A 27743-nucleotide genomic window follows, 5' to 3' on the forward strand; every position below is an offset into this window, starting at 1 on the left:
CAACTGCAATACCAAAATACAAGAAACCATTACAATGCAATGCACTTGACTAACATAATCAAAATAACCGTATTCAGTTTAAAAAGACATTTACAACTACAGAAGATCAAATGTAGAACACTGTAACTTACTTGAAAGAAATTCTAAGAGAGGGATTGCCATATTGGCAGTAGCAGAAATGTGGGTTAACTTGACTATTAAGACAGGAAGTGCCTTTATAATGATATCAGGCATCTCGACGCTACAGACAGAGAGCGCCACAACACACTGGTTTGCACAGCGATAAATAAGACCATGTTCCAGGCAATACACTATTTCGCGCTAGAAGAGTAAAAAGAAAAAAAAAAAAAGTCATGATACAGTGAAAGAAAAAATCTGTGATATACTACTCCCTGACTTCACTTAGCATTTCAGAATGCCTTGCAAGGTATCACTACGGCAAGCCTGCGTGATCGATACACACAAACTTTTACCCAAAACGCACTAGAGTAGTCACTGAAACCCTAAACAGTGTCGCAGATATCCCTGTATCCTAAACCAAAACCCTAAGAGGGGACTTTAACCAGGTAGAAGTTTTAGAAATCATTACTTCAGTTTCTGATCAAACCACAGATGTATCAAACGCTTCTTTAGGAGCATTTTGTGTCTCTCTGCTCTATTTTTATGTTTATTTTTATATCTATCAGAGTCTTTCAGCAGAGGGTAAAGTCATTCAGGAGCCTACGAGGGAGAGACAGGTGTGGATGCAGATCAGTGAAACCAACTAGCCAGACAGTTACTGCTGCACAAAGTTAGTGAAGTATTTTGTAATCCCCCTCCACCTCAAAAACAGTAGATGCAACTATTTGTAACAGAAGAAGAAAGTGCTTCCTTGCATTTTAGAATCCTAATTGTCTAGTATGAGAAAATTCTTTACTATACAGGCTCAGACCCTGTTCCCCCACAGCCTGTTACTTCCCTGGTACCTGTTTAGCTTTGTCCAGATAATTATGATAAGATATTAATGCTGTCAGTACTGGAACCACAGCCAGATGCAAATCAGTGCGAGAGAAGCCTTCTGGGGTACCATGGAGCCTGTCAGTAGTCTTTTTGTCTGTGAGCTGATAAATCACACGTTAAGTTAGAATACCTCATGCTAAAAATATCCTCTAAAATGCAGCTGAAAGGCAGGGCCTATAGCTCCATTTTAAAACATTTTACAATTTTACTATTTACAGACAGTGTTCTGCAAGCTAGACTTGCTGGGAGCACAGTTTTAGCAATAATAATAAAAGTAATTCTCTTAACCAGTTTTGGACAAAAGTTCTGCAGGGCTCCACTTTAACAGCATCATGTAAACACAGAGACAACCTAGAGACGGTACCTCTATTGCCTTCAAAAATGCAGGAAGAGACAAATACAAACACATGCTAATCTCCAAAGAGAATCTGGTTTTGGGATCTCTTTCGCCATGAAAGAGTACATAGTTTTTACAGAGCACAGTCCTTGGAGAAAGTCTGCTAGGAAGAGAGGCTTAGGAGTACAGGACAAAACTGCTTGCTCTCTCTCACACCTATGTGTATGCGTGTACATATTTTGTGTGTGTGTGTGTGTGTGTGTGTATGCACACAGTGTGTATACATCTAAACACACACATGTATATAACTTGTACATGTATACATGTGCGCATACACACAAATATATATAATATATGTACATGCGTATACATATTCTCTCTCCCGCTGTAATTAAACATTTAAAACAACCTTCATATAAAGGGAAGGGGAGTGAGGACTGACAAACACGCTTATCTTCCAAACATTACATTGAAACAAAAAACCCTCAAGCAAACTAAGGATCTGGTGATTATGTATCAGTGGGGCACATGGTATTACCATGTAGCTCAGTGCAGAGGCCAGAAGGTCTATGTTACAAGGAGAGGTTAAGAAGAGCACTTTATAGCGGAGGGATTCTGGTAACTTGTTGAGGACCAACTTCAACACCTTCCAATCTGTCTCCTGGAAAGAAAGAAAACGTTAGGGAGCTTTAAGGTGGAAAATTTTCCTATGATTTCCATTCAGTTTGAAAGTAAGACCACTCAAACTTCAGACAATATGCTGTTTTCTAGGGCAGGTGTATGTCTTGCCACAGTAGCAACATAAGAACTGACATTTAGCTGTCACAGGCTACTGCCTATGTTTTATCCAGCCCTAGGTGCAACATTGGCACTGCAAACTGAAAGATAACTGCTATTCAGATCTGACTGAGCTCAACCAGGCAGAGCCAGAATTCAACAATCCTAACCACTAGTACAAATTAACTTCCAGAGCAAGACGCCCTCTCAGAATGCGACAATGTCCAAAGACAGTACTAATGGGCAATTGACATGTACAGTTCATTAGCAAATAAAAGATGCATCAATTCTCATTATACTTCAAAAATTTGCAAGAGAAGGCTTTCTTTTAATTTCAACTGCTTGCAGAAATAGGATAATTTTTTGATCTATGTTGAACAAATACATTTTTTCCCTTTGTCTGTTCTGAAGCAGAGTGTAATGAAAGCCTTGCTTAGTTTCTGAAGAGCTGAACTGGTGCTCCCACTGGTGGTTGGAAAGTTCCACAATTACACATAGGTTCTGTCTATGAAGGAAGAATTAAGTCTTGCTTTTCACACATTATTTAGATACTCTCGGATAGCACTCTCTAGCCAGAATAGCATTTACCTCTAAAAATTTTAAAAGCATGTAACGTGTCACATCTGCCTCATTCCATCCTTTAAAATGGAGTATATCTCCTTAGAACATCAACTAGGAAATGATCACTTAGTCTCCAAGATTTCTTAAAATATTTCTTAAAATATCTTGAAATATCTTCCAAGATTGGAATATCTGAAAGCCTTTATTTTTTAAGGATCTATGGTGAATAGATTTAAAGATACAAGTAAATTAGCCAGTTCAAAAAGCTAAATTAATACTTAAATTCCCAATTCTTAATGTAAAGAACTGAGTTTTCCATCAGTTTAAATTGACATATTTCACATGAATATGACAACACTCATCAACAGTGGACATACTTGCTTCAAACACTGCAGAAGGACACCAAAGACCATTGAGTATGGCAAATGCCCTATACGAATGGTAGCATTCTGGGAAGGCACACTGGGACTTCCTGAAGGTGGAGAGAGTGTACCAGTAGGCTTTTTCTCAGAAGCCCTCTTCTCTGCTTCTCTACAACATGGAAAGGCAGAAAAAAAAAAATGAAATGCAAAATCAAGATCAGAACAGCCTATTCATGTGACCTACAATGGTACTCTATTTAGTAGCTAGTTTGACAACCAAACAGCAACATAAACAGCATTTTCAATTAAAAAACCCCCACAAGATTGCCAAGAAGACAAAAAGAGGGAGAGCAAGAACATGTTGGTCTGGTCAGGACAAAGCTTTCTCTATCCAGGCCCCTACCAAATTTATTTTTCAGGTTTCTACTAAAAGAGGTAAAACTAAAAAAAAAAAAAAAAAAAAAATTCAGACCAGGCTATAAAACTAAAAACAGCCAGATTTGTACAAATCATTTAATCAAACTTTAATGTTAAAACTGGTTTCAGGCTGGAAATTGCAAATATTTTTGTGAAGCTTTGTGAAACAACAACAGAAATTCCATGTCTGAGATCAAGAGCTCTGCAGACAAATGGTTTGCAAGAGCAATTGACCAATGAATGATTAGTCAAGACCATTCTAAGCTCTAACTACAGATAACGTCTGGTAGCAGATTCATCAGGATTTGGAGTATTTAGAAAAACTGGAGATTGCTACTGATGGACTATTAAACTCTTGCAAGAATGCCAAATATTTTTCCTAATGGCATTTGCTAAATGCAATGAAAAACCTACACAAAATCACACAGACAATAAGGGCTGAATCTCACTGCTCCATCCTTGTTGGAAAGGCCGAGACGGTGGAGAGAGTCAGCTCGAAGCATGAGCAGGAAATCAAATACCTGCAATAGAGAAGAGAGTGGAATAACTCAAAACTCAAGCCAGTGGAATACTCTCTCACCTCTGATACTCTTGCAGGTACAAAGTGATTTTTATTTTCTTTAGATGCTGTGAGTAAAGTTCTGCAGTGATCGCTTGAAGTCATCGCTTCTGGTGTTATGGTACACGTGCACAATCCTGTTAGCCAAGGTATATTTGACTCTACTTCTGATATAGTTCATGTTCCTGTAGCTGCAAATATGGTTCTAGAGAACACAATCCCCACCTGCTACCCAAGAATCCCAAAGACAACATGCAGCTCTCCACCTGAAAGCATGGGCTACTGCTCATACCTGCAATCTGATGCTGCTAGCAACAGCAAGGCTGTATGCATATATATAATGACGTTGGACATGATGAATCAGCATCTCATACACCCGCATTGCATGGCTGGCAGGTAAGCTGTAGAGTTTTGTCTACAGAGGAACAGAAACACAGTCAAAAGGCAGACTGAAACCTTACTCAGAAATGCATATCTACACTGAGAATTCAAGGACACCCAGCCAAGAGTAGCTCCTGAAAGCAAGATGAACAGATGGGTCTAGCCAGAACCTCTGCAGAGAGAGACTCCAGAGCAACACTGTCTGGTTTCAGAAGGGCAGCAGTCAGAATAACTAACTCTTCACCAGTGCTTAACCATACCTCAGGACATGGCTACCCAAACACAGTAGATCTTATTACAGATTATGAACCACTCCCCTTCTGCTGCAGCTTATGAACCCATCTGTCATTCACACTAACATGAAAGTGCGCTCATATTCACTGCACAGTGGAAATTAAGAAAATAAAACGTTTAACAAACAGACATACAGTACCCAAAAGGAAACGAAGTCACTAAAACAAGAGTTAAATATTAAGACATGGACAAATTAGAAGGCAGAACTTTTGCTAGTGAGAAAACGGTTATCTAAAAAGCCAAGTCCAGCAGACTGTTCTGAAGAAGGCGTGTTAAACAGCCTGCAGCAGTTACCTGAAGAATTATCAGGAGTCCAAGAACTGCTGTCTTGACATCCTCTAAAGAGGCTGAATATGATAGCAAGTCCCTCTCTTCCAGTTCAGAAGGAGATGAGAGAGAATGTGCAGCCACCTTTTAAAAAGAAAAGCAACACACATTTTGAATCTGCAGCCCAGCTTTTTTTTAATTCCATCCTAGGAGGTCAGAGAAGATCACAAGTCATCCTTGCTGGAAATCCTGCAAGCACTGCCAGGTAGCTTGGATGTGCACTGATAGGGTTTCTAAGCCTCTCTCCCACTCTGCACGCCACGCCTGCATCCTGAAAAAGCCCAGTAATCATCTTACAATATCCTGCTGAACCTTACGGGTTAGTTTCCTCAGTCACTGTAAGAAGAAAGCTACAGTGATGCTACAGTTGACCAGACTCTGCCTCACCTTTTCTATGATATCAAGCAAACTGTTGAAGTGATGTGTGTTGCAGCCTTCAGCCAGGTCTACAAGTAGCTGAGTGGCCAGTTTTCGGACTTGATGGTCTTTATCCTCTGGAATATGAGCCAGCTGAGAGATCACAACCAAGTTAATCAGCTCTTCCTGCAAGAGGATAGACCTTAATAAGCCTCAATATTTTGCTGTCAGTTGTTCAATGAGCATGTAAAAGAGAAACAGTTACAAATGAAAGAACACTGATACTCTGCTCCCCAACTGATTGGTTCCTTGATTGTTCCTCTTCAGTCTAGTTAAGCATTTTTGTATGTTACGAGACAAATATTTATGACTTCTGTTGAACTTGGATTTAATGTTTTGGTTTTCATCTGTCCTACAGGCTTTAAAGCCTAGACTCAGATAGACTGTTCACAAGGGATTTCTAAGCCTTTTTTTTCTTTTGAGAGAGACAGAAAACATGAGACTGCAACATATTTTCAGAAGTCTTCAAGGAATATAAGAAGCACCTCTGCCACTTCCTATCATCTGACATGCCCTGGATTCATTCCAAGGAGCTGAAGACACCCTCAGAGCTCACGAGCAACTGCTCTCTCAGACAGCCTCCACCTTGGATTGCAGTAAAACTGGAAGCACCAAGACAAGGCAACCTGTTCACGTCAGACTGTGCCCAGACCTCACCTTTTTACAAATAAAGCTTTTAAAGAAACTTTGCATTTCCACTCCAACTTTCTGTTCTTCTAAAACAAAAAATGTATATGCAATTAATGATCTTAAAACAGGGAAGGGAATACACAACACGGCATGTCATCAGAACATTTCACGGGAGCTCCCACTACAGGTACCATATGCCTTTACCAACTAAGGACAATTAAAAGGCAAGCCATTCTACAAAAATCCCATAGTACTTCTTTGTTTTATGCAACATTTAAAGCATAGTTTGGTGCATTCTTCAAGTGTGGCAAAGAAGACTTGAAGCACACCACAGAAGAAGCTCCACCAAAACCTTTCCTGTGCACCTAAGAACGCACATGTAATTATTAGAAATGGATCAATACACACCTCATAGAACTGTCTGTTAATACTCAGAACAAAGGACAAGACATCCAGAACTTTAATACGAACAGCACTACGACTTTCATTCCTAAAATGCAAAAAGTAAAGTCAAAATGAATAAAACAAAAGTTGCTGTTAAGGAGGAGGGAGGAAGAGGAAAGGAAAATTAAAGTAAACTAACAAACTTCTTTTGAGATAGAACAGCAACCGTCAGAAAGCAGTTGAGTCTTCAGTTACATGTCCCTACATATGAAAACAGATTCAAAAAAATTTGAAAACTGAAACCCTGATAAAACTTATACTACTATTAAAAACCTTTAACTGCAGTTTTTTCACTTCCACTCCAAACCAGGAAGCACATGTCAGCAGAACAACTGCTTTGGCTTGGTTTTAAGCAAACTTAAAACCATGCCTATAGCACAGAGGAAGAATTGCTCTTCAGCAACATTTCGCAGATGACACAAAAGTTTTTTATTGCCGTATGTTGATATTTTGTAGCATAAGAATACTCTTTAGGAATGTCAATTAAAAAAAAACGAGATATTACTTTAATATTGTGTAACCAAGTGCAGCCCTGATGCTTAATAGGAAAGTCTTGTTTGGCGTCAGAAGTATAAGATGTACAATGGACTATGTAACAGCCTAAGTTAACTAGAATAGTACCCTCCAACAGAAATAAAGAAAAAAAGGAAGGATAAATAACTCTGTGCAAATTTTTCTTCTCTCAAATAAAATCCTTTCGTATACTGTGCCCTACAACTACCATACTTCTTAACAGTCTTTACTAACATTAGAGCTTCAGAAAATAAAATTGTTAAACATGGAAAGGTGGTAAAAAACATTTGAAAGGGCCTTGTGTTCATAAAGTTATGTTTTCGTACCTGAAGAATCTCTCCATTAACATCTGCAGGTTGTGAATCCAGCCATCTTTGGCAGGATGAATGGATTGAGCTCTGTAGGTTATCAAGTTTAATACTGAAGATTCCTTTTATTGAAAGATTAAGAAATGTTTTTAGCGTATAAGCAAATACAATATAGCCATTTATTTCCCCTCCCTCTGAGAACAAGGCTCATACGGATGGTAAATCTTTGCTGCGGTTTTCTAACGACTTACTATTTTAGGACTCCCAACTTTAAACTGTACCAGGTAACAAAACAGTTGCAACTGACAATAAAGGACAAAGATAATAAGGAAAGTCTTACCGGCCTCTGATCAGCACATCTTTCCACCAGCTCAAAAAATCTCTCTTCAGAGCCATGAAATTCATTCTGGTCACAGAGTTCTTCTACCGTAGTCAAAAGATCATGTACAATGGACTTCAGTTCTTGGCTCTCTAGACTCTGAAGCAGAAACAAAAACATTTAGGACGAGGTCTTCTGAGTAAAAGAATGTCACGATAGGCTCAACACTCACCTGCAGCTGTTGGAGTAATCGCTCCATGATGTCCAAAAGGATATCCCATGTTACAGCTTGCAGCTCCTTCCCATACTTCTTTATTAGACGTGTTATGGACAGAACTATCTCATAAGACACAACTGCATTGGGACACGTCATAGCCTGGAATACAAGGTGCTTCAGTCAATTAACAATTGGAAAGCAGTGGTCCTGAATTCAAATGAAACATCTTATTCACTAGGAAGTTAGCTGGAGATCCAAGTCTATACACAAAGACCAAAGCAAAGAACCATTTTATAAAGCGCAGTTATGCACTGCTGCAAGCAGCTGTAGATCAGATGTCAAATACAGCCTCCTTTTAAGGAGCAGGCACGTAGGGTTAAAGCTAGTATTTCCCGCTTGATGCACTTGGATGAGAAAATCTTAAAGAGAGCCCTGAGGCTGTTCCTGAAAACACAGGACTACAGTAACTACAGAACTCTATGCAGATCAAACCTTAAACATCAAATCACAGGTGGAACTTAATATTATCTTTCTCTCCTAGATCTTATAAGCCAGAGATGAAAGGTACGGTAGGACAGGCATAGATGGAACTAAGTCTTCTTTCTGCTGTTGCTGCAATCAACTTCTGGTTCATTACTTATAGATCAAGTTCAGCCTTGTCTTCCCCTAAAGAGAGGTTGTAAAGATCAGGATCCCTCTCAATGTAACATCATGCTAAGCAAATAATAAGTATCCTAGATGAGGGCATAAAACTATAGTACAACTTCTGGCAATACCTTCTTTCTGCTCAGACACTGAAACTCTCTTCTAAGTAACTGCAGCGCTAAGCACTTATCAAGTAACCTGGGAGAGAACATATAATTACAGTACAACCACTAGCAATAATTCCTTTCTGGTCAAATACTGAAATTCTCCTCTATATAATTTTAGTTTCCCTTAAACATATGCATGTGAAAACAACGTCTGAAATCTTAAGTCTCTAATGTCTCCATTTAAAACTAGATTTAAAACAAATCTGTTCTCTTAATAAAAGTCATAAGCTCTCTTCTTCTTTCACATCGAGTCAGATTCTTTCCCTCACATTTGTGTACCACACGCTAGAAAGAGAGGTTTTCTCTTGAGTAATTTCTAAAGCTAATGCATCCAAAATATAGATATTTTATTTATTGGCCGGAATAGTAAAATTTGCCTTTTTTTTTTTTTTTTTTAAAAAGATATTCCACAAGGAGATCTCAGTTCTTTCATTGTTTCTCCCTATGCTTCACCCAGCATATCCAAATGCTGTCTTTCATCTTTCAGGCAGACGAAGATCTCTGGTGTAGGGGGGACAGCTTTCGCTATAGATTTGTATAGGTCCAAATCTATACCTGATCAAGGCCCTCCAACATCCAATCCTACCTTGAGAAATGAAGGCAGCACTGACGTTGGGGAATTCTTGAGTGAACTGAGTCGATGAGCGCCCCAGAGGGCCATCCCAACAAAGAACACAGCTCCTCTCAGCAGCGCTGCATCTGCCATGTAAGCTCTAAGAGCAGATGGAAAGAAAGTCTTAGACTAAACTAAAGCTATTTTAGCGCAGAAGACTCAATAGAAATATGCGCTGTCACAACAAGAATTGCCAACTGTTATATATCATGGCGTTGCACAGCAATTTACAAATATTAAAAGCAGAAAACCACATGGTATGACTTCAGTTTTAAATGAAGGAAAACACAAAAAATATAGAAAAGCTCAAAAAAGGAGCAGTTCAGCAACATATCTAGGTAGAGAATTCACTTCTAAGCACCAGGACTTTCAGCCTGCTCTTCTGAAGTCACTTACTCCCTATCTATTTTGACAGGACCTGTACTGAGTTCCTCGGGTTTTGTTGGATACTGCTTCCTTACCTGTCTTCCATGATTCTGCACATGTTGTAGATTGCACTGTGTCCCAAATGGGTTCCCAAAAGGTTGCGCATAAGCTGCAAATTCAAACCAAACACTTTAATATCCGATTGTTAAAACATTCATTAGCTTAAATATGCAGTCAGCTGGCCAACCATGACGGCCTATGGTAAAGTAAACGCGCGCTTCCATTTCCATGCCACAACAGAAAAAGTAGCCTATCAATGCCAGCTGAGAGGAAAGTATGGGTAAACTGCATGGAAATGACAGAACTTACACTAACAATGTACTGATCCTTTAAATACTTGAAACAATCATTAATTTATTCTTAAAACCAAACAAATTTATGGCACATGTTCACAGACACATCTGACACTATTTCTGAGGCCAAAACAGTGACCTCATCAAAAAACAAAACTACAAGAAAGTTCTGACCTTCCAGCATGGCTCACAGAGTTCCTTCACATTGATGGTACGGCACAAAGTGATGATAAATACTGGCAGGTTCTCTGATGGCAGACAATTATAGCAAACAACTGCATCAAGGACTTGCAAGGAAATCTTTGGGAAAGTGAAATTAAAAATGGTTATACATTTCTCTTGGAACAAAGCAGGCGAAATATTAACCTGACACACCCAAGAAATTTTCTGGAAGTCAAAGGGAATACAAACATGGGACTTTTAAAATCATTGTAGGATGAAAAGCAAACCACAAAAAGCACTGTTAAAAACTGATTCCCTTATCAAATTTAGCTACGTTCCATTGGTTTTAGAATTAAATAATTATTTGTGTAAGAGACCCAACGGCTCACAAACCTTGTACTAACGCCTTTGTAAAACCGGGATAAACGGCGATGAGAGTTCGATCATCTCACTTTGTTTGTAACAGGTATGGTTTCAAAGAGTTTCCGAAAACTCTAAAGCACTAAGAGACTCAAATTACTGACCTCTATGTCCACAGATGATGACGTCTGAATGCACAACAGGCATATCTTGCTGTTAGGAAAGAACACTTAATTATAATTGGTTGCTTAATAAGATGTAAGCAAATTACAAACAAAATACAAAACAGATGACTGAACGGGCATGTTATTTTCCTTAGCATTCCCTCACTGTGGCTTTGTTGATAATATCCCTAGAGACACCGAATACTACAACCTCTTGTATAGTTACCTTAAATTAGCACTTAAATGATGTCTCAGTATTCCTATGTTAATACAATAGCAGACAGATATCCTTTGCAAGACTAACCAGTGCAGTCAGGTTCATCATATGGAATAGGGAAAGTATGAACAATTAAACTAAAACAAATTGGAACATTGCAAGAACTGAGAAAATAATGTTTCCAGTGATCATCTCTGCACAAATGACCAGGTTTGGGGAGTATTTTGGCCTGAAGCTCTTCAGAGCTCTCCTCCAGGAAAAACAAACAAGCATGACACTGGAAGGGCCAACTCTATGCCAGATCTGACTCACTTTCCAGAAATAAGGTTTTCTTTTTGTCATTCCTGCTTTTTCAGTTCTGGATTTAGAGAATAAGAGGTCTTTTTGCCCCAGGATAAGCATCATTCCATTACTCCATTGTGCCATTGAGATGACACAAGAGGAATTTTAAACTTTTCTCACTCTGGCCATACCATTTTCGTTTAGATCACAGATCTAAGCAGGCTCTGAATTTGGCTGCCCACTTAGAAGTCAGTTCACTGCTACAGAAACAGCAAACAAGAAACAAACAAACAAACAAATCCTGTTTCTTCATCTGTGGGTATTAAAACAGCCAGCAGTAGTAAAATCATATATTTCTAGAAAAGGCAGGTATGATCTGGAATGCAAGAGATTCAGACCAGGTGAAAAATATTCCACTTATCTCTATATTGATCTGCAACTGCATACTGTAATTTACCAAGAACAAGAATGTAAGATTTCAAGAACTTACTGGACCATGTCAGCTACATAGTCTTCCAGATAGCAGCTGTTGAATTTCACCAGGTTCACTAAAACCAGAAGGAATTCAGAAGACAAACCAACATCCATCCACTGCAGTACAAAGTCAGCTAAAGAAGGAAACCAAGCTGTTACAATATGCTTTCTATCCAGAACTGTCACCACTGCCCCTTTCTCATACCAAAGAAAGCCTGTCTCCTGACTAGCTACTGAGCTCAAGAGGAGTAGAGTCAATACTCACCCAATTCTTCTTCCAAGTAGGTTATGTATCGTCCATTCTCTGTGAGAGCCTTGAACACTTCAAGTCGTTCATGTAAGTCTTCATTGGATGGATAGTCCTTAATAACCTTAAAAAAGTGTGCTCTGAGGATCCCTAATCTCTCACCCTTTAAAAAAGGGGAAATAACTGTGTCATTAACAATAAAGGCCTAGACTTAATCAACGCCTGTAAGAGTAATCTTCAGGCTTGAAATTCTCTTTCCTATAGGCTGTGAAAGTCTCCTGAAAGTGCCTCCACTTCTACTGGCTACTGACCCTGGCTACTGGCATAGCTCTTCTCAATCTGTTATAATGTTTATTTACCAGTGCTCAGGGCTCAAGGCATTTTGTCCAACATCACAAAGACAGCACCCAATACACAAAGTGATCCATGGAAAGTGTGACAAAGATCATTGCCAGGAGAGCATTCAAAAAATAAACAAACACATAAAACAAAACAAAACAAACAGAATGGATGCCTACTCTTTTCCTATGCATCTACCTCTATTTGCAGGATCCTGGGAATTATGCTACTGCTATGATGCAGTGTTACGTTTGAACAGCACATTATAAAATCTTAAGAATTCATAGCATGCTTAACTTGGCCGGACTGGGAAAGTATCGCACGCAGAACTTCTTGCACACTTGACATCCCGAAACATCAAAAAGAGCTGCAGACCAGGACTGATGTGTCTGGGCAAGGATCATATAAAATTTGCTCCACTAGACCTGAATTTAACCCAAAGCATTCTCTCTTCAAGGAGAATGTTTCCATCCCCTCCAAAAAAAGTTTGTCTTTGCACTAAGACTTGAATTAAACACTACCTTGTCCCATTTACTTGGCACAACCAAAATAAGAAACATGGAAAGCTGTAGAAAAGAGGAAGCTAAAACTTTTCAGACTTATACTCTGCACAAATCCCAGTTTAAGAGCGGTATTTCTTCTACAGTTTGTTTTTTTCACCTGTCCTTGAACTATTGACTTTAGCAGATGAAGAACAGCATGTCTGGCTTCAACTGGGCGTTCTGGCTGCAGCATATCAGCTACTACTTTCCATATTGCTTCCACTGCATGCTGGAAACAAACATAAGAGATAGACAGTAGTAGGAAAGCTAAGCTTCTTCTGGAATTTTTACCCAGTCAGTTATTAATTATGGCAAGTTCACAAACAAGATCTCCAGGGATTTTATGTCTAGAGTTCTCTTTTCTGAGGGATACTCTCACCTGACCTGTCATAGGCTCAGATGAACCATATATGACATACTAAATCCTGGCCTGTGCCACAATAACCCCTATAACTGAAGATCTTCATTCACACACTTAATCCAGTGCGAACACAATCGCATTAAAACTTGGGACAGAAGTATTTGTGTAGAAACCCTCATTCAAGCACAAGGTGAAGTTAAAACTCGTTTAAAGTTCCTTATTCACAGGTCAGAAGGAACTAGTGAACATCTTCTCTATAGGGGTAAAATCATCTCCTGTGAACTGTCCAGAACAGGTCGGAATATTCACAGTATTCTCCTCCTATTTAGCTCAAGAAGCCTGCCAGCTATGTTCTCTCTGCTCTACAGTTGATATATTGGATGAGGCCAATTTCTTGGGCACGTGGGCCATCCTTTTACAGGTTTGGACTGCACAGAACGTAGCTTCCTGGATCAGTTTTTAAGAGGTAGTCTGAACAGGAACAGGTTGCCCAGAGAGGCTGTGGAGTCCCCTTCGCTGGAGAGATTCAAAACCCGCCTGGACGCGATCCTGGGCAACATGCTCTAGAGGACCCTGCTTGAGTAGGGGGGCTGGACTAGATGATCTCCAGAGGTCCCTTCCAACCTCAACCCTTTTGTGAAATTCTGTAAACTATATAAGCCTCTTACAACAGGCTAAGAGCTGTTACTTAAAACTATTTTAATCCTCCAAATATTCACTGAACACTTTAAAACTTACCTCTTCGATTTTTTTGGTTTTTGCCACTTCACAGATTTGGCCGATTGCTCGTATCCTATTACTTAATCCACATTCTATGCTCAGTTCCTGGAAAGAAATGTAGAAATAAACTAACACTTTATCTTATTAGAAACACTTTTACCCATTTCTCAAAGGGGATCATGAGCCACTAAAAAATTAACTGCATGTTTGCCCAAAATGATCTAACTATTAGTCATCACTGGAACTGTTCAGGAATTTCTCAAAAAAACTTTTTTCCACCAGCGAATGATGACTTGTCAAAGCCAGAACTTCCACAGAACTGGAGTGAAGCAGCTTTTCACATCCAGGACAGAAATTCTCTTCAGGGAACATCTCATTTTCTTCAGAAAAACTATTAACTCATTGGCTGTGGCACTCGCCCAGCACATGTGAGACAGACAGACAAAGGAGGGACTTAATTCCAGCTCTCTAGCTTTCCAGGATAAGTATGGGGCTCCTCCAGCACAGACAGGAAGGGATTCTTGTCTCTTTCTCCCTGTCATGTTTTTTCTTCCCTATGTTTACAGACTTGCTGGACCAATTACTGGAATAAATTTTTTTCATAAAACCATGACTTTCATTTCATAAAATGGAAATCCTATTTCCAGCTTGCCCCAACTGCCACCACAAAGACTTCATTCAACAAGTTCAGACTATAAAAACAGAGCAAAAGAACACATGCTTTGAGGAAATACCCTGTACCCCCACGGAACAGAGGTCAATGCCCTCCCACCAAGTACCTGAAAACTATTCAAACACTGAATAACTAGAATGCAGCATGCTCCCTTCAAAGCACATAAGTGGCATCCACTGTACTAGAGAATGGATTGAGCAGTAAGGCATATTAATAGCAAGTTCAGAGATGGAATGAATGTAAAACAGAAAAGAGAACGAGCAAGTCCTCCTTCTAGTCATGGCAGTCCCTCCCTCCCTACCTTTGCAGGTATACCAAACACCACCCCCAGCTTTATTACAATCGGTTCTCATACCTTGAGAATTTCTGCAGTGATGATAAACTCCGTCTGCTTTCCTTCTGATGACTTTGAACTTCCCCGGGATGTTCCCAGCCCCAAGAGATTCCTAAACTTCTCCTTCAGTCCCGAATCCTTGCTTTGCGGCTTTGCCATTGCTGACAAGAGAGCACTGCGGAGCCCGTGCAAATACAGAACAGTTACTGTTCAGGGAGGCCCAAACAGAAACTTTAAGCAGAAAAACACTAGTAACAGCCTTCACAATGTGGCATTTACAAATAGCTCTGTCGTTTCAAGCTCTGTCAAAGACGGTAGATGGTAGAGGCCTGACACTGAGGATGAAACAGCGAATGTGTGAGGAGCCTGCATTTCCCCTGCCTTTAGTGACTGCTTCCTGAAACTAGCCATGGAACTTAAAGATTTGGGTTAGCATTTTCTATAAGCTTTGTGCGCCCCACACCATCAAAGCCTGCACAGAGCAATCACCATTTAAAAATGGCTAAGCCAATTTGTAAAACATACATGCACACAGATACATACACTTTCTTGGGGGTATGAACTAAAGTGTCTGCTCCCAATCCACAGCAACGGACAGCCACACGGCGCTGTAAAATAAATGTTGAAAGTTGCTAAAAGTTGAAAAAAGGCCTTATGAACATAAATGTTCTTGCATTCAAATGCATTAGGTCAGCGTGAAAGAGCGGGGAGCAAGAACAAGCACGTCCATTACAACAAAAAAATCATTAGTAGCAAAATCCTTTGGAAACTCTTTCTCCCATAGCCAAACATTAAGCTGGAGTGAACAGAACACTGCCACAGAAAGACAGCAAGGAGCTTGCTGCACAGCACGCAGGCAGCACATCTGGCACGAGGAGGACACCAACACTGTCCCCCGCCAGCCCTGACCCCCGGCACACTGCTCCGGAGCAGGCGTTGCTGAGCAGGATGCCCCCTCTGCACACACTAGCTGTCACCAGGCCCTGCAGGCCCAGCGCCCTGCTCTGAGCTCACGCTCCCCACACTCCCACACAACCCTGCAGCCCCCGGGCTAAGCCCTGCACTGCCCAGGCACATGGCAAAGCCTTCCTCCACAAGCTTGGGGGAGACCATAGCTTCTCCCCAGCCCTCCCCCCACCACAAGTCTCCCCAGGAAAACCACAGCCCCCCCATGCTTCCCTGGGGACACCACAGACTCCCCCCATCCCCAGGGACATCACACATACCCCAAACTGCCTGGGGACACCACAGCCACCCCCGTCCTCGGGGGACACCACAGCCCCTCACACCACCTGGGGACACCACAGCCACCCCTATGCCCGGGGGACACCACAGACTCCCCCCATCCCCAGGGACATCACACACACCCCAAACTGCCTGGGGACACCACAGCCACCTCTATCCCCGGGGGACACCACAGCCACCTCTATCCCTGGGGGACACCAGAGCCCCTCATACTGCCCGGGGACACCACAGACTCCCCCCATCCCCAGGGACATCACACACACCCCAAACTGCCTGGGGACACCACAGCCACCCCCATCCTCGGGGGACACCACAGCCACCTCTATCCCCGGGGGACAACAGAGCCCCTCATACTGCCCGGGGACATCACAGACTCCCCCCATCCCCAGAGACACCACAAACACCCCAAACCACCTGGGGACACCACAAACCCCCCCTTCCCCCGGCACACCAAAGACTCCCCCCACCCCCAGGGACATCACACACACACCCCAACCTGCCTGGGGAGAGCACAGCCCCCCCCCTCCATCCCCGGGGGACATCACAGCCCCTCACACCGCCTGGGGACATCACAGGCTTCCCCCCATCCCCAGGGACACCACACACACCCTCCCAAGCCGCCTGGGGACACCACAGCCCTCCCCACCCATAGGGGACATCACAGTCCTCCCCCCCCGGCCTTCCTGCCCAGCCCCCTCAGGCCCCTGCCCTGGCCTGCGCACCCCCCCGACCCCCACCCCCGGGCAGGCCCCTCCCCCGCCCCGCAGGCAATCGCGGCAGCCCGCGGCGCCAGCCCCGGCGCTGACACTCACCTCCGCCGCAGCAGGCCCGGCCCGGCCTGGCCCGGCCCGACCGGCCCCGGCCCCGGCCCCGGCCCCGGCCCCGGCCCGCACAGCACCGGGCCCCTCCGGCGGCCGCCGCACCCCGCCCCCCTCCGAGCGGAAGTCCCGCCGCTTCCGGCCCGGGTCGGCCCCACGTGACGCCGCGGGGCATGCCGGGGCTTGTAGTGCAGCGGCGGGGGGCGCCCCGCCGGCGGCCATGTGCGCGGCGGCCCGCGGCGGGCGGGCGGCGGCGGCTCGGCGGCTGAGCGCGGCCGCGGCCGGGGGGGCGGCAGCAGGAGGAGGTACGGGCGCCCCGGCCTCTCCTTCCCCGGGGCGGGCACGTATGCAGCCCCTGAGCGTTCCCCCCCCCCCGCCCCGTCCGTGCGGCCTAGCGTGACCCGACGCCACAGGGGCGGCCTTGTCCCGCCCGTGACGGGGGGGGGGGGGAGCAGGGGGCTGCGATGGCCCCTCGCGCGGCCCCGTCCCCGGGCAGGGAAGCGGTCTGTGGCCCTGCCGCCGGCGGGGGCCTGGATGCGGCGCTGAGGCCCCTTCAGCGGTGACACGCGTCCCCTCGCCTTCCTGGGGCCCCCCCAGCCCCTCCCGCCAGCAGCATGGTACCGCTGGGTTGGGGTTACGGGGAAGGAGAGTTCGTGTGGGGCTGGCGTCGCCTGGGCACGCGGGGCTGAGGCCGGGCGTGCTGATGGGAAACCAAGGCTTGGTGGGTTTTTCCCCCCCCCCCCGCAGAAAGTCTCTCTCGTCTCTTGCAGCGAGCCGAGTCGGCAGCGCAGGCAGTGCCCCGAAGCGCCGCAGGAGCGGGAAGAGCGTCGCTATCGCCTATGAGTCTGTGCAGGGGGATGGTGCCGAGGAGGGGGCGGCTGAGCCCAAGAGACCCAAGTGGGAGCCAAGGAACTGGCGGCAGCAGCTGGAGCGTATCCGGGAAATGAGGAGCAGCAGAGATGCTCCCGTGGATCACATGGGAGTGGATAAGTGTTATGACAGCAGCGCACCTCCGCAGGTAACACCCTGTTGCTCTGCTCAGCGGAGAGGCACGTGAAAATACAGCCCTGCTTTTGCAGCCCTCTGGCCTCCTGCATGCTCATCAGCACAGCCCGTTCTGCACTTCTAGAAGGTGGCAGAGATGTTGCTCATGGTTATGGCCCAGTCTAGGTATCTCCAGAACAGAAAAAAAATGTGCGAGGCATATCAGAACTCTCTGCTGGGATCAGTCCAATGAGAGGCTGCTGCACAAGCAGGTGTATAAGAGAAACAGTTTATCCTGCTGGAGCAGGAGAGTTGGCAGCTCCCTCTCCTATACCTGGCTCATTGGTTAAAGGGAGTCCTTATGGAATGGCAGTGGGTGTTTTCTGAGTTGTTCTCCACTCACATTCAGCCCGTGCTTGGTATTACAGGCTGACTAGCAAACACAGCTGTGAAAAGTCCTTGTCCTCTGCTTAAACTGCTGTCGGAAGAATTATCAGGATGAACCAAGAGTAGGAGCTGAGGCAAAAATAATATGATTTTTGGGCTTGGAGTGAAAATGTATTGTGGCAGTACTGCCTTTTGGTGAAGAGCGTGAAGGCATGTCCTTTTTTTCTTAAAAAATCTCTGTAGGCGTCCCAGGAAAACATGCAGCAAGATGGCTCTGTAATACAGAGGGAAAACAGAGCACAGAGAGAAAGCGAGGGCAGCTCAGGGAAACTTTCCAGGCTGCCTTTATACTCTTCAGAATAGCACAGAACCATAGATTGGCTTCCTCCCCTCTCGTGGTTCACTTTTAAGGGGATGCTAGTTGAAAGGAAGGGCCATGCTGGGGATAGCGCTGTGCTCCCTGAGCCTGGCAACAAAATCAAAGGCCCCAAATGACACCACCCTTCAAGGGGAGCATTTTCATCAGTACAAAAAACAAAGCAGAGCCGGGCTGTGGCGCAGTGCTGGGACTCGAGGCTGTAGGGCTGTGCTTTCCATTCACATTGTGCGTGTGGGAAGGTGGAGATAACCAGCAGGCAGACTCGGCGGAGCAGCGTGAGCTGTGTACTCCACACCGACCTGCAGGCTCGAAGGGAGGGATCTTCAAGACACAGCTGCACAGCTTTGTTGCGTGTAATGCTCTCCCTGTTGCTGGGGCTGTGTCTGGGGCTTGGATCCCCGGTGAGAATGGTCAGCTTTGACTGCAGCTTCAGACAGCGTGTGATGCTCTGCAAACACGTGGGCCAGCATCAACTGCTGCAGCGGGGCCAGGGGGAACGACAATACAAGATTAGGAAATAACTCTTTTCCCTAAGGAAGCAGGGCTGTTCCTTCCACGATAAAGTAGATATTGTAACCCTCAGTACAGCACTAACACTCTTCACACAGCTGCCATGCTCTTAGATTTTTTCCTGGTGTGCCTCTAGTTTGTAATCTTTGCTTGCAAGGAGGCTTGGAGGAAGGATTGTAACCCACGTTATCCTGCACCAATCCCAGTTAGCTACACCATCCTCCTGGTACTGGTGGAGACAGGTGGGACCATAGGGCAGAATCACATCTGGGAAAAAAAACAACTGAGAAACAACAGATGAATGATCTGGGCCAAACTCTGCATGATTTCATCAGAGGAACCTCGCTGGTTACTGTGTGCCATTTTCCTGACCTCTTCTTGTTATCCCAGTTCTTTAGGATGGGTTCGCTGAGGAGATCTTTAGAGTTAGATGCTCAGCTCCTACTGAAGTTTAGTGGAAAAGGGACAGGATTTTCAGCAGCTACCGGAGAGCACAAGTTGCATGAAAAGTTGATGGGCTTTTGCACTTTGACTTCTATGAAATCTCCTGAGAGTACCATCATCAGGAAAGATTTTGTCTGGCCCTCTGTGGCTAAGCACTGAAGTCTTTGCATACGAGATCCCACTAGACAGTAGCTGCTCTCTGCCTTTCACACATGCTGATTGCTTAGGTTTGAAGTGTTTCTTCTCTCCCTTTTTATGTGGTGGGGAAGTAAAAGGTTATGGATGATATCTGTTGCTGCCTTGCCATCTCTTATGGGTGGATATGGCTGAACCAGGGTAGCTCCATACCATGTACTGGCATGTAGATGCCTCTGAGTTGGAGAACCCAGCCCGAAAGTTGGCAGGATCCTCTCAGAGCCCTTTGGGTGTCTCACTGTCTCCCCTTCCCCCAGGTTATGCGCTACCAGGTTCTGCTGTCGCTGATGCTGTCCAGCCAGACTAAGGACGAGGTGACATCAGCAGCCATGCTGCGCCTGAGGCAACGTGGGCTCACAGTCGACAGTATTTTGCAGATGGACGATGTGACGCTTGGGCAGATCATTTATCCTGTAGGGTTCTGGAGGGTGAGTGCAGGATTGCAGCAGCGCCTGACGTTCACGTAGAGGAATCCCCTCCGCCTTCTTCTGCTCTCATACAGCTGTCCGAGACATCTCAGAGGCCCAGGGTGGGATGGCAAGGCGAGTGCTGGCTAAGCCTTCGCAGGCTGTGTGTCATGGTCAGTAGCTGTGCTGCAGGCAGGTGGTGAAGGCAGAAGGTGGGTGTGAATCTGCCCTGCTCCTGAGAGACATGTCCCCAGTCTGCATTCAGCCTGTGTTTATGGTGGTGGTTTCACACCCCTTGGTGATCTTTCCCCTGGAACACTGTGTTTTACGCTAAGCTCGGCAATTTGTATCCACGGCAGGATTGTTTGCTGCAGTGCCTTGAACGTGCAGAGGAGGTTAGAGCTAATCATGTTTCAGCATTTTGCTTTCAAGGCGAAAGCCAAGACCTCTGTCTCCCCTCTGCAAACTCAAGTGCGTGGCCTCACATGTAACGTACGCTCAGGAATGGGTTGTTTTCTGAGCCATTTTTCTTTTTTCCCCTGAATTGGAGGGGAACTAGGATTTTCTGCCTTTTTATTTTTTTCAGAACAAGGTGAAGTATATAAAACAGACGACAGCCATCCTGAAGCAGAAGTATGGTGGCGACATACCAAGTACCGTGGAGGAGCTGGTGATGCTGCCAGGAGTTGGGCCCAAAATGGCCCACTTGGCTATGCACATTGCTTGGAACAGTGTGTCCGGGATAAGTAGGTTGGACCATGTTTAAACAAATCAAATTTGGGATTTTATTGGGCAAGCTGTAAGAGGGCAGAAGCAGAGCGAAGTTGCCCGTGGCAATCATCTGAAATTGGTAGTTCGTGATGAGTGGTGGAAGGACTTGTTTTCAGGCAGTCCGTGGCTACTTTCTGATCTCTTTTAGTTTCTATGGCTGGACGCTTAGCTGGGTAGTAGGCTTGTGACAACGGGTGCGTTTGTTTCTTTGACGTGTTTCTTGAACTGAGAGCATAGCGAGGGCTTAGCTGTACCCCCTGTGCAACTGTGTGCTTTAGCCACGGGAGTCTGGGAGGAAGTCTGTGGTGGAGGTGGGCCTGGGACGGACCGAGGCCAGCTTCGTTTCTGTACAATGTTTGTTTTGAAAGCGCAGATGGGAACGTGGCTGCCGAGCTGCCCGCAGCAGCCAGCAGATGGGGCTGGAAGATTGGTTGCAATGCTGCGGAGGGACGCGCAGCCTGGGGGCCTCTGGGGACAGATTAATATTCTAAGTGTATTTGCTGCTTAATGGAGAAGCCCTGGGAAAGCTGGTAATGGTGCCACCTGATGAATGACTCCTGCTGAAGTGAGTATACCATCCCAAGGTCAGTGCAGGCAGCAGCTGACTCCTGCAGCCCCACTGGTGACTGCCGGCTGTACAAAATGTGGTTCTTGTGCTAGATTCAACGGCATTTTGGATCTCTCATTCTCTCTCCGCTGTGGGGGAGGGAAGTCTACAGGGAGCCAAACTAGCCAACTGTTTTCCAAATAATTGTGTGTTCAGTTTTGATTTAGGAGGCAAGACTTAAGTCTTCCTGTTTACAGCAATTTCCTGGGTTTTGCCCAATTAGCCATAGAGACAGGTTTATCGCTGCTGATCTAACAATAATATACTTTGCATTCAGAGCTTTTTAGCTCAAAGCACTTTATAAACATTCGTTTAAGCCTCACAAACCCTCTTGTCTTAGTAGGTATTATGAAATGTGTTTTCCATCTGGGTAAAGGAAGGGGCAGAGATTGCAACTTGCATAACATCAGCTGAAACGCACAGAGGGAGAGAGCCCAGGGCCAGCTGCCCTGTGCCTCCTAGATCATAGCACACAAACCTTTGTAGGAAGGCTGTGTCAGGCTGTGTCCATATGTTGCTAGCTGCATGCTGCGAGATATCCGTCCCCTCTGCTTTTGGCTCTGGTCCTAGGAAGAAATCGGCGTGTTTGTTCTGACGGTGACCTTCTCTTTCTGTTCTGCCTGCCCCATTACTGTAGGGCCATGAAGGAAGCCCGTTGCAGGGTGCTCTATCTGGTTTGCTGCATCAAGCAGCCTTGGCTGTGCTGTCTCCATTCAGACATGTCTTTCCCTACCCCAAACTCTGCGATCTCCCTTTGCTAGGTGTGGACACCCATGTGCACAGAATCACAAACAGGCTGAAGTGGGTGAAGAAGGAGACCAGAACCCCTGAGGCAACTCGGGTTGCACTGGAGGACTGGCTGCCCAGGTGGGATCTGACACCCCAGTCTCCTTTCTCCACACAAAGCCCCTCGTGCTAGTTGCAGGAACCGTATCTGCCCACAGTCCTGCTTATGGTATTTTCCGTGACTGAAATCCAGGTCCCTCTTTTTTATGGGTGACTAATCCACTAATATGCCCGGAGAGCAGCAACACTATCTTGGCTGTTTCCCTGCTGTCAGATGTGTCAAACACCACTGTTGCAGCAAAGTCCCTGGAGACCCTGATGCTAGTCTCTCTTGCCTAGATGAGTGTACATGTCCCAAGCTAGGTGTTTTTCCACGTGTGCCCTTGCTGAGCTTAATGGCCACAGTAGCATCAGACCATGGTTGGATTCAAGCCTTCAGCGATGCTTAATCTTCTATAGTGACCGCTAATCAACAGGTAGCGCCTCCTGGTCTGGCACATCTCCATGTCTGGCCTGTGCCTTAGCACGAGACAGTGACCATGTGTGCTTCCTTTGTCCTGTCCCCCTCCCCCAGTGTCTTCCCTGCACCCCCGTTTCAAAGGGATAAGGAAAGGCTGGGAGGGCTGTACTTAGCAAGAGACTGGGCCCCACATCTAGTAGGCTTGAGGAGCCAAAAGGAACAAGCAGTAGAGGGAAAGGTGTCCATTTAAAAGCACGGACTGGTCTTTAACCCCCTCTGAACAACTGCACTGGATTGCTCACACTCTCTTCTCACTGCAGGGATCTCTGGAGGGAGATAAACTGGCTCTTGGTGGGCTTTGGCCAGCAGACCTGCTTGCCTGTGAATCCTCGCTGCAAAGAGTGCCTCAATCAAGACATTTGCCCAGCTGCTAAGAGATGCTGACAGATCAACAGGTCTTCCTAGAGCAACAGAGCTGCTTCAGCACGGAAGCCCAGAGCCAAGCCCTAGTAAGGATGTTTTGCATGGGGCTGAGCGTGTGACTGTAGGGAAAGAGGAGCTGCAGCCAGCTCAGCCTCTCTGGGGAGGGAGAAACTTGCCTAGCAATGGCTGAGTTCTCAGGAGTGACAAAGTGGCTTTAAAAGTGTAGCAGTCCTGCTGCATCAGTGCTGCAGGCTCCAGCTTCTGTGTGAATGCCCATGCATGGCCCAGAAGAGCCGCAGGCTATGCAGTGTCAGGAGCAGCTGGTGAGAAACCCTTTGTCCTGCAGAACCTGTTGCTGCTTGTAAATACACATTTAATAAAGATTTTCTTTTTTTAACCCCACCTATAGGGTTTCCTGGCATCTCTGCAGCACAGGGCAGGGGGAGGAGATTATTGGTGACCTCACTAAAGCATGAGACCATAGCAACCAGCCCTGCCAGCTGAGAGCAGGCAGCACGCAACATGCCAAGTCGCCTGTCTAGCCTTGTCAAAGAGGGACATTGCATTTAACAAGGTACAGCTGAAGGTTTCACAAGCAGGATCAGAGGAGGCCACCACCTGGACAAGTAGCCTTTGAGTCCTGGTAGCACCCTGGTAGCCCAGGGGAACACAGAGCACAGTGGGCAGCGGACAAGCCAGCCAGCCTTCACTCTTTATTACCACTTTAGCCAAACAACCATTCTTGCTCTGGATGAGCTCAACAAGACAAACTGATCCAGGCAAAGCTGTTCAATTTAAGGCCTCAGATGGACAGCATTTAACTGTGTATTTAAATCCTACAGTGAGAGCTGGAGATGAGCAGTGCTTTCTTGAACACAGGTAGCATTAGGGACAATGAAACAGCTGCATCAGTAATATTTTTCTCTCTTTATCCAAGAAGTTGTAGTGAGGCTCGCTCTCTCTCTCTCTCCTTTCAGATTTCTGACTTATGTTTAGAAGACCTAGTATAGATCTTGGAGTCATCCAAAAACTATCCGTCACCCCCAAAGAGAAAGCAAGACTCTTACACATTGGTTTTGTGTGTGCTAGGAGGGATTACAGTAGCTACAGGATCCAGGCTAACACATACCTTAGAAGCTGACAGAAGGGACACCAGCAATGCTTGTTTTTTTGTTCTTCAAAGAAAGGGCAGTGCTGACTTCACTGTAGAGCTTCAAAGGGCTAATTTCAGCTACTCTCTAAACAGGCAAGGGAGGAAGTAAAGTTCATGATGCACTAAAGAAGGATGTAATTCCACTCTGAAGTTGCCTACCAAACAGATCAAGAATGAGCAAATAAGTTGTACATGGCAAAACCAAAGTTTATTACTGACATTACAGTGTACATTATGTTTTCACAATGCAGCTAACAGCCTTACACTTTATTGATTTCTTTTTTCCAAGTTAAATGTACAGGAACTGAATAATTACTACCAAGCTACAAGGTGTCAGAAATATAAGTGCTTTAACCAGGAGCAGTTTCCTTGGACTAAGCAGAGATTAAGATTTTAAAATCTTACCAGTACATATTTGCACACCTGATTTCTTTTGATCTGCATTCAAAAATCACATTTTCTTTTTCTCCCTTCCACTACACTGGTCCAGTCTTGTATGAGAAGTGTGGTATTTACAAACACTTCTTTGCTTTCTGACCATACATCATGGATTGTGACAATTGCTTCATAACGTAATGGGGAACATTGTGCCCTTCGCAGACTGTAACACTGTCTGGGGTTTGGCTATGCAGGCACTGAAAGTAACATGCATACCATGAAAAAGTAGGGATTCTTCAGTAGATTACAGATTTCTTTTGGAAGCACTTTTTTTCGTGTGTGTGTGGCCAAAAAAAGAGAGGAGCTAATTGTCTTTGATGTGTAGTAGTAGGGAAGAGGCATCTTGTTAATATCAGAGTCCCAGAGGGGAGGAAAACCTCCCCACATGTGATCCATCAGCCTGCTCCCAGTCTCATCACTGATAGCCAAACACCTGCACCGGTTCCTCTCCAAAAAAAAAAAAAAAGCACTTTTCAACCTGTTCAACCTTTCAACATTTTGCATTTTCATAACAGAAGTGTCCTTCAGCCCCTGACAGGTTCCATGTTCTGTCAGCAGCTAGATAACAGCCACGTGCATCAGGTGCTCCCCCCAGCAAAGCCCAGTGCCCCGGACTCCACTGCTGCCATCCCTGCTGCCTCTCAGCACCCCTCATGCTGTGCCAAGACAGAAGCAGCTGCTGAGGAGAACAGTAAATGTTATAAGGCACCTTTTAGTTACGACACATACACAGAACCTTAACTTAGTGCTTTGACTAAACCAAAGGCCACTCATTTGTAATGCAACAGCTCTGGAGAGTAACACAGGGCAGTGTGAGCCACATGTTTCATTCAAAATAGCCATCAGCTCCCATGTTATTGCCGCCATTTGCATTTAGCAGGGGAAAGTGTTTTGTACTTGACTCTGTCCCACCTTGCCCAGTCCCATTCAAGGGCTGCTTTGACATTTGATCTGAAATACATGGCAGCCACAACAGCTGGGCTTGGGGAATTACCAGAGCTTGGTAAGAGTGAACAGGAACCCTTCAGCCCATTGTGGCCTGGACCCTTCCCTAGTAAAACACCTCTGTCGGGAAACTGTTAGTGTTCTATAGCATCTTAGTCGTCTTCCCTCATTTACCGCCAAAGTAGTAAAGAGCTTATACTGGCTTAATCAGTAATGCTTTAAAGATACATTTTTTTAAGGTTCTAATGCTGAGAGCAGGGTGTTTACAAAGGAGGGCACAGGAAGCCAAAGCAATTGCCTGCTACATCAAACTGCTGCCTGCTTCACAGCCAGCCCTGCAAAGACAACCCCCCCCCCCCCGCAGCAGCATGCACTGCTTCAGAGGACAAGCCTGTGTCCCCTCCCTCCCCCTGCATCCACACGACAGAGAGAAGACAGTGAGACTGAAACATGGATGGAGAGAGAGAGCAGCAGAAGAGAGGAAGGTTTTAAATACCAGCTCAGAAGTAACAAAGCAGGTGGGAGCTGGACTCTGTTCCAGGACACGACGGCCGCGCGCAGAGGGGCCGAGCCCCGTGTTGTGGAGCGCCAAGCCTGCTGCTGGAGCTGGATCCCCACGGCACACCTTCCTAGCTGCTGGCAGATGCTCGCTTGTGCTCTTTTCAAGTCTGTCTGAAGAGCAGAGTTTGTAGCATCTCATGGCTTTTGTCCTCTTGCAAGGCCTTCTGAGCCGGGCTGCCAAGACAGATCCTTGCGCTGCTGAAGTGCTGCTGGGAGTACAGACTTGCTGCTACCCTGAGCAGGGGACGGCATCATCTCATTCCCTTCCCTTCCCCATGCCAGTCATTGCTGCATTTGATTATGCAAATCATGAGGCCTGTGGCATTTGGGCTGTTGGGTTTGTGTTTTGGTTTTAAATCCTGCCATCTCTTCTCTGCGGAGCTGTCTGGAGGGAAGGGGGAGGGGATGAAAAAGGGGCTTTTATTGCCTTAGTAGAAGGCGCTGGTGGGGAGGGAGGTTCCTGCACTAACTAGAAACATATGGGACTTCATTTAAAAAAAAAAAAAAACAACAAAAAACCTTTTTCATTTCAATAGCAATAGCAAAGCCAACAAGAACAATTTACAGCCGCTCTCTGTTTTCCCATGATGTGAGTAGCTAGTGCTACAGATTGGGTGCAGGGGAGGGGGCTGTCACCTACATCCCAACCTTTTTTCTGGACCCCTTGCCCAAGGTGAGGGACACGAGGACATAAGACATTTGCACAGGGGCACAGAGCATCCCATGGGGCTCAGTCTGGGACACTCAAAAAAAATCAAAACAAAAATCCCAAATGAAATAAAAAGTAATACAAGCCTAAATTATGCAGGTAAGAAACAAGAGTTAAATTCTTCCAGTCCTTTCTCAGCAGGAATGGGGAACTGCAGGCAGCCAGAGCAAGCAAGAAAAGGAGCTTTGGTCACATTCGTCTTAGGAGAATCGCTGGTGAGTAACAATAATAATAATAATAATAAAAAAAAAAAAGGACTTTAAAATACGCCTCATAAAAGCAACCAGTGAAGAGCAGAGCACAGAGCATCTCACATGGACGCTGAAGACAGGGCCTAGGCACCTCAGAAACGTCCGGGCCAGGGAGAGCCAAGTGCAGGGAAGGGAGACAGGGAAGAAAGGAGCCACTAGCAAGGCTCAGAAGTTGCTGAAAATCTCTCGTTTCTTGTTCCAGTCCATCTGTGGAGCCCTCTTCTTCACGCGCTTGGCGCGCACCTTCTCCTTGGCCTCTGCAGCCGTTGGGCTCAGGGTCAGCCCACTCTCCTCAAACGGGTCTTTCTTTTCAGATTCTCCATCCTGGGTGGAGAGGGGGAGAGAAGATGTCAGATATGAACAGTTTCCCCATTGCACAACACGCGAGC

At 45.5% G+C, this 27743-nt stretch overlaps 3 protein-coding genes across 17 annotated transcripts in view; 1 reads left to right on the forward strand and 2 right to left on the reverse strand.

Moving 5' to 3' along the window:
* The window catches only part of TSC2 (TSC complex subunit 2), a 37927-nt gene extending 20903 nt beyond the window's left edge, over window positions 1-17024 (reverse strand). For 8 of the 9 annotated variants that reach the window (XM_068908196.1, XM_068908194.1, XM_068908193.1 and 5 more), the window contains exons 1-23: window positions 16939-16991; window positions 15425-15489; window positions 14903-15056; window positions 13893-13979; window positions 12912-13022; window positions 11931-12075; window positions 11682-11799; window positions 10693-10741; window positions 10181-10306; window positions 9749-9822; window positions 9261-9387; window positions 7878-8021; window positions 7667-7804; window positions 7345-7448; window positions 6470-6551; window positions 5402-5557; window positions 4982-5098; window positions 4305-4427; window positions 3868-3974; window positions 3052-3205; window positions 1875-1997; window positions 966-1100; window positions 132-321 (exon numbers count right to left, since the gene is read on the reverse strand). In XM_068908196.1, the coding sequence (XP_068764297.1) occupies window positions 132-321; window positions 966-1100; window positions 1875-1997; window positions 3052-3205; window positions 3868-3974; window positions 4305-4427; window positions 4982-5098; window positions 5402-5557; window positions 6470-6551; window positions 7345-7448; window positions 7667-7804; window positions 7878-8021; window positions 9261-9387; window positions 9749-9822; window positions 10181-10306; window positions 10693-10741; window positions 11682-11799; window positions 11931-12075; window positions 12912-13022; window positions 13893-13979; window positions 14903-15040 (2548 nt within the window). In that variant the 5' untranslated portion in view covers window positions 15041-15056; window positions 15425-15489; window positions 16939-16991. Of the gene's footprint in view, window positions 1-131; window positions 322-965; window positions 1101-1874; window positions 1998-3051; window positions 3206-3867; window positions 3975-4304; window positions 4428-4981; window positions 5099-5401; window positions 5558-6469; window positions 6552-7344; window positions 7449-7666; window positions 7805-7877; window positions 8022-9260; window positions 9388-9748; window positions 9823-10180; window positions 10307-10692; window positions 10742-11681; window positions 11800-11930; window positions 12076-12911; window positions 13023-13892; window positions 13980-14902; window positions 15067-15423; window positions 15490-16938 lie in introns of all 9 variants that reach the window. The other variant, XM_068908199.1, reaches the window with a different exon arrangement.
* A 140-nt stretch (window positions 17025-17164) lies between these two features.
* NTHL1 (nth like DNA glycosylase 1) lies at window positions 17165-23699 on the forward strand. Of its 7 annotated transcripts, none has more exons than XR_011134652.1 (6): window positions 17165-17249; window positions 17715-17962; window positions 20101-20271; window positions 20837-21000; window positions 21395-22495; window positions 23195-23699. XR_011134652.1 is itself a non-coding variant. In XM_068908202.1 (6 exons), exons 1-5 carry the CDS (start codon window positions 17165-17167, stop codon window positions 22457-22459), a joined length of 738 nt encoding a protein of 245 aa, XP_068764303.1. In that variant the 3' UTR covers window positions 22460-22495; window positions 23195-23699. The 7 variants fall into 7 exon arrangements, 3 of the variants coding, with proteins under 3 accessions (XP_068764303.1, XP_068764302.1, XP_068764304.1); XR_011134654.1 differs by having other exon boundaries at window positions 20837-20996; XR_011134653.1 differs by lacking the exon at window positions 23195-23699 and having other exon boundaries at window positions 21395-21586; window positions 22390-22495.
* Window positions 23700-24636: 937 nt separating this feature from the next.
* NHERF2 (NHERF family PDZ scaffold protein 2) overlaps window positions 24637-27743 on the reverse strand; it is a 33477-nt gene continuing 30370 nt past the window's right edge. The window contains exon 7 of the mRNA XM_068908200.1: window positions 24637-27678. Coding sequence (XP_068764301.1) covers window positions 27520-27678 — 159 coding nt within the window. The 3' untranslated portion in view covers window positions 24637-27519. The remainder of the gene's footprint in view (window positions 27679-27743) is intronic.

The sequence above is a fragment of the Struthio camelus genome, chromosome 15 (genome assembly GCF_040807025.1).
Source record: "Struthio camelus isolate bStrCam1 chromosome 15, bStrCam1.hap1, whole genome shotgun sequence".
Classification (NCBI taxonomy): domain Eukaryota; kingdom Metazoa; phylum Chordata; class Aves; order Struthioniformes; family Struthionidae; genus Struthio; species Struthio camelus.

Coding starts and splice junctions, on each gene's coding strand:
- NTHL1 (XM_068908201.1), top strand. CDS start 17,165: ATGTGCGCGGCGGCCCGCGGCGGGCGGGCGGCGGCGGCTCGGCGGCTG. Junction 17,250..17,714: donor GGGGGCGGCAGCAGGAGGAG/GTACGGGCGCCC, acceptor CGTCTCTTGCAG/CGAGCCGAGTCGGCAGCGCA. Junction 20,997..22,389: donor GAACAGTGTGTCCGGGATAA/GTAGGTTGGACC, acceptor TCCCTTTGCTAG/GTGTGGACACCCATGTGCAC.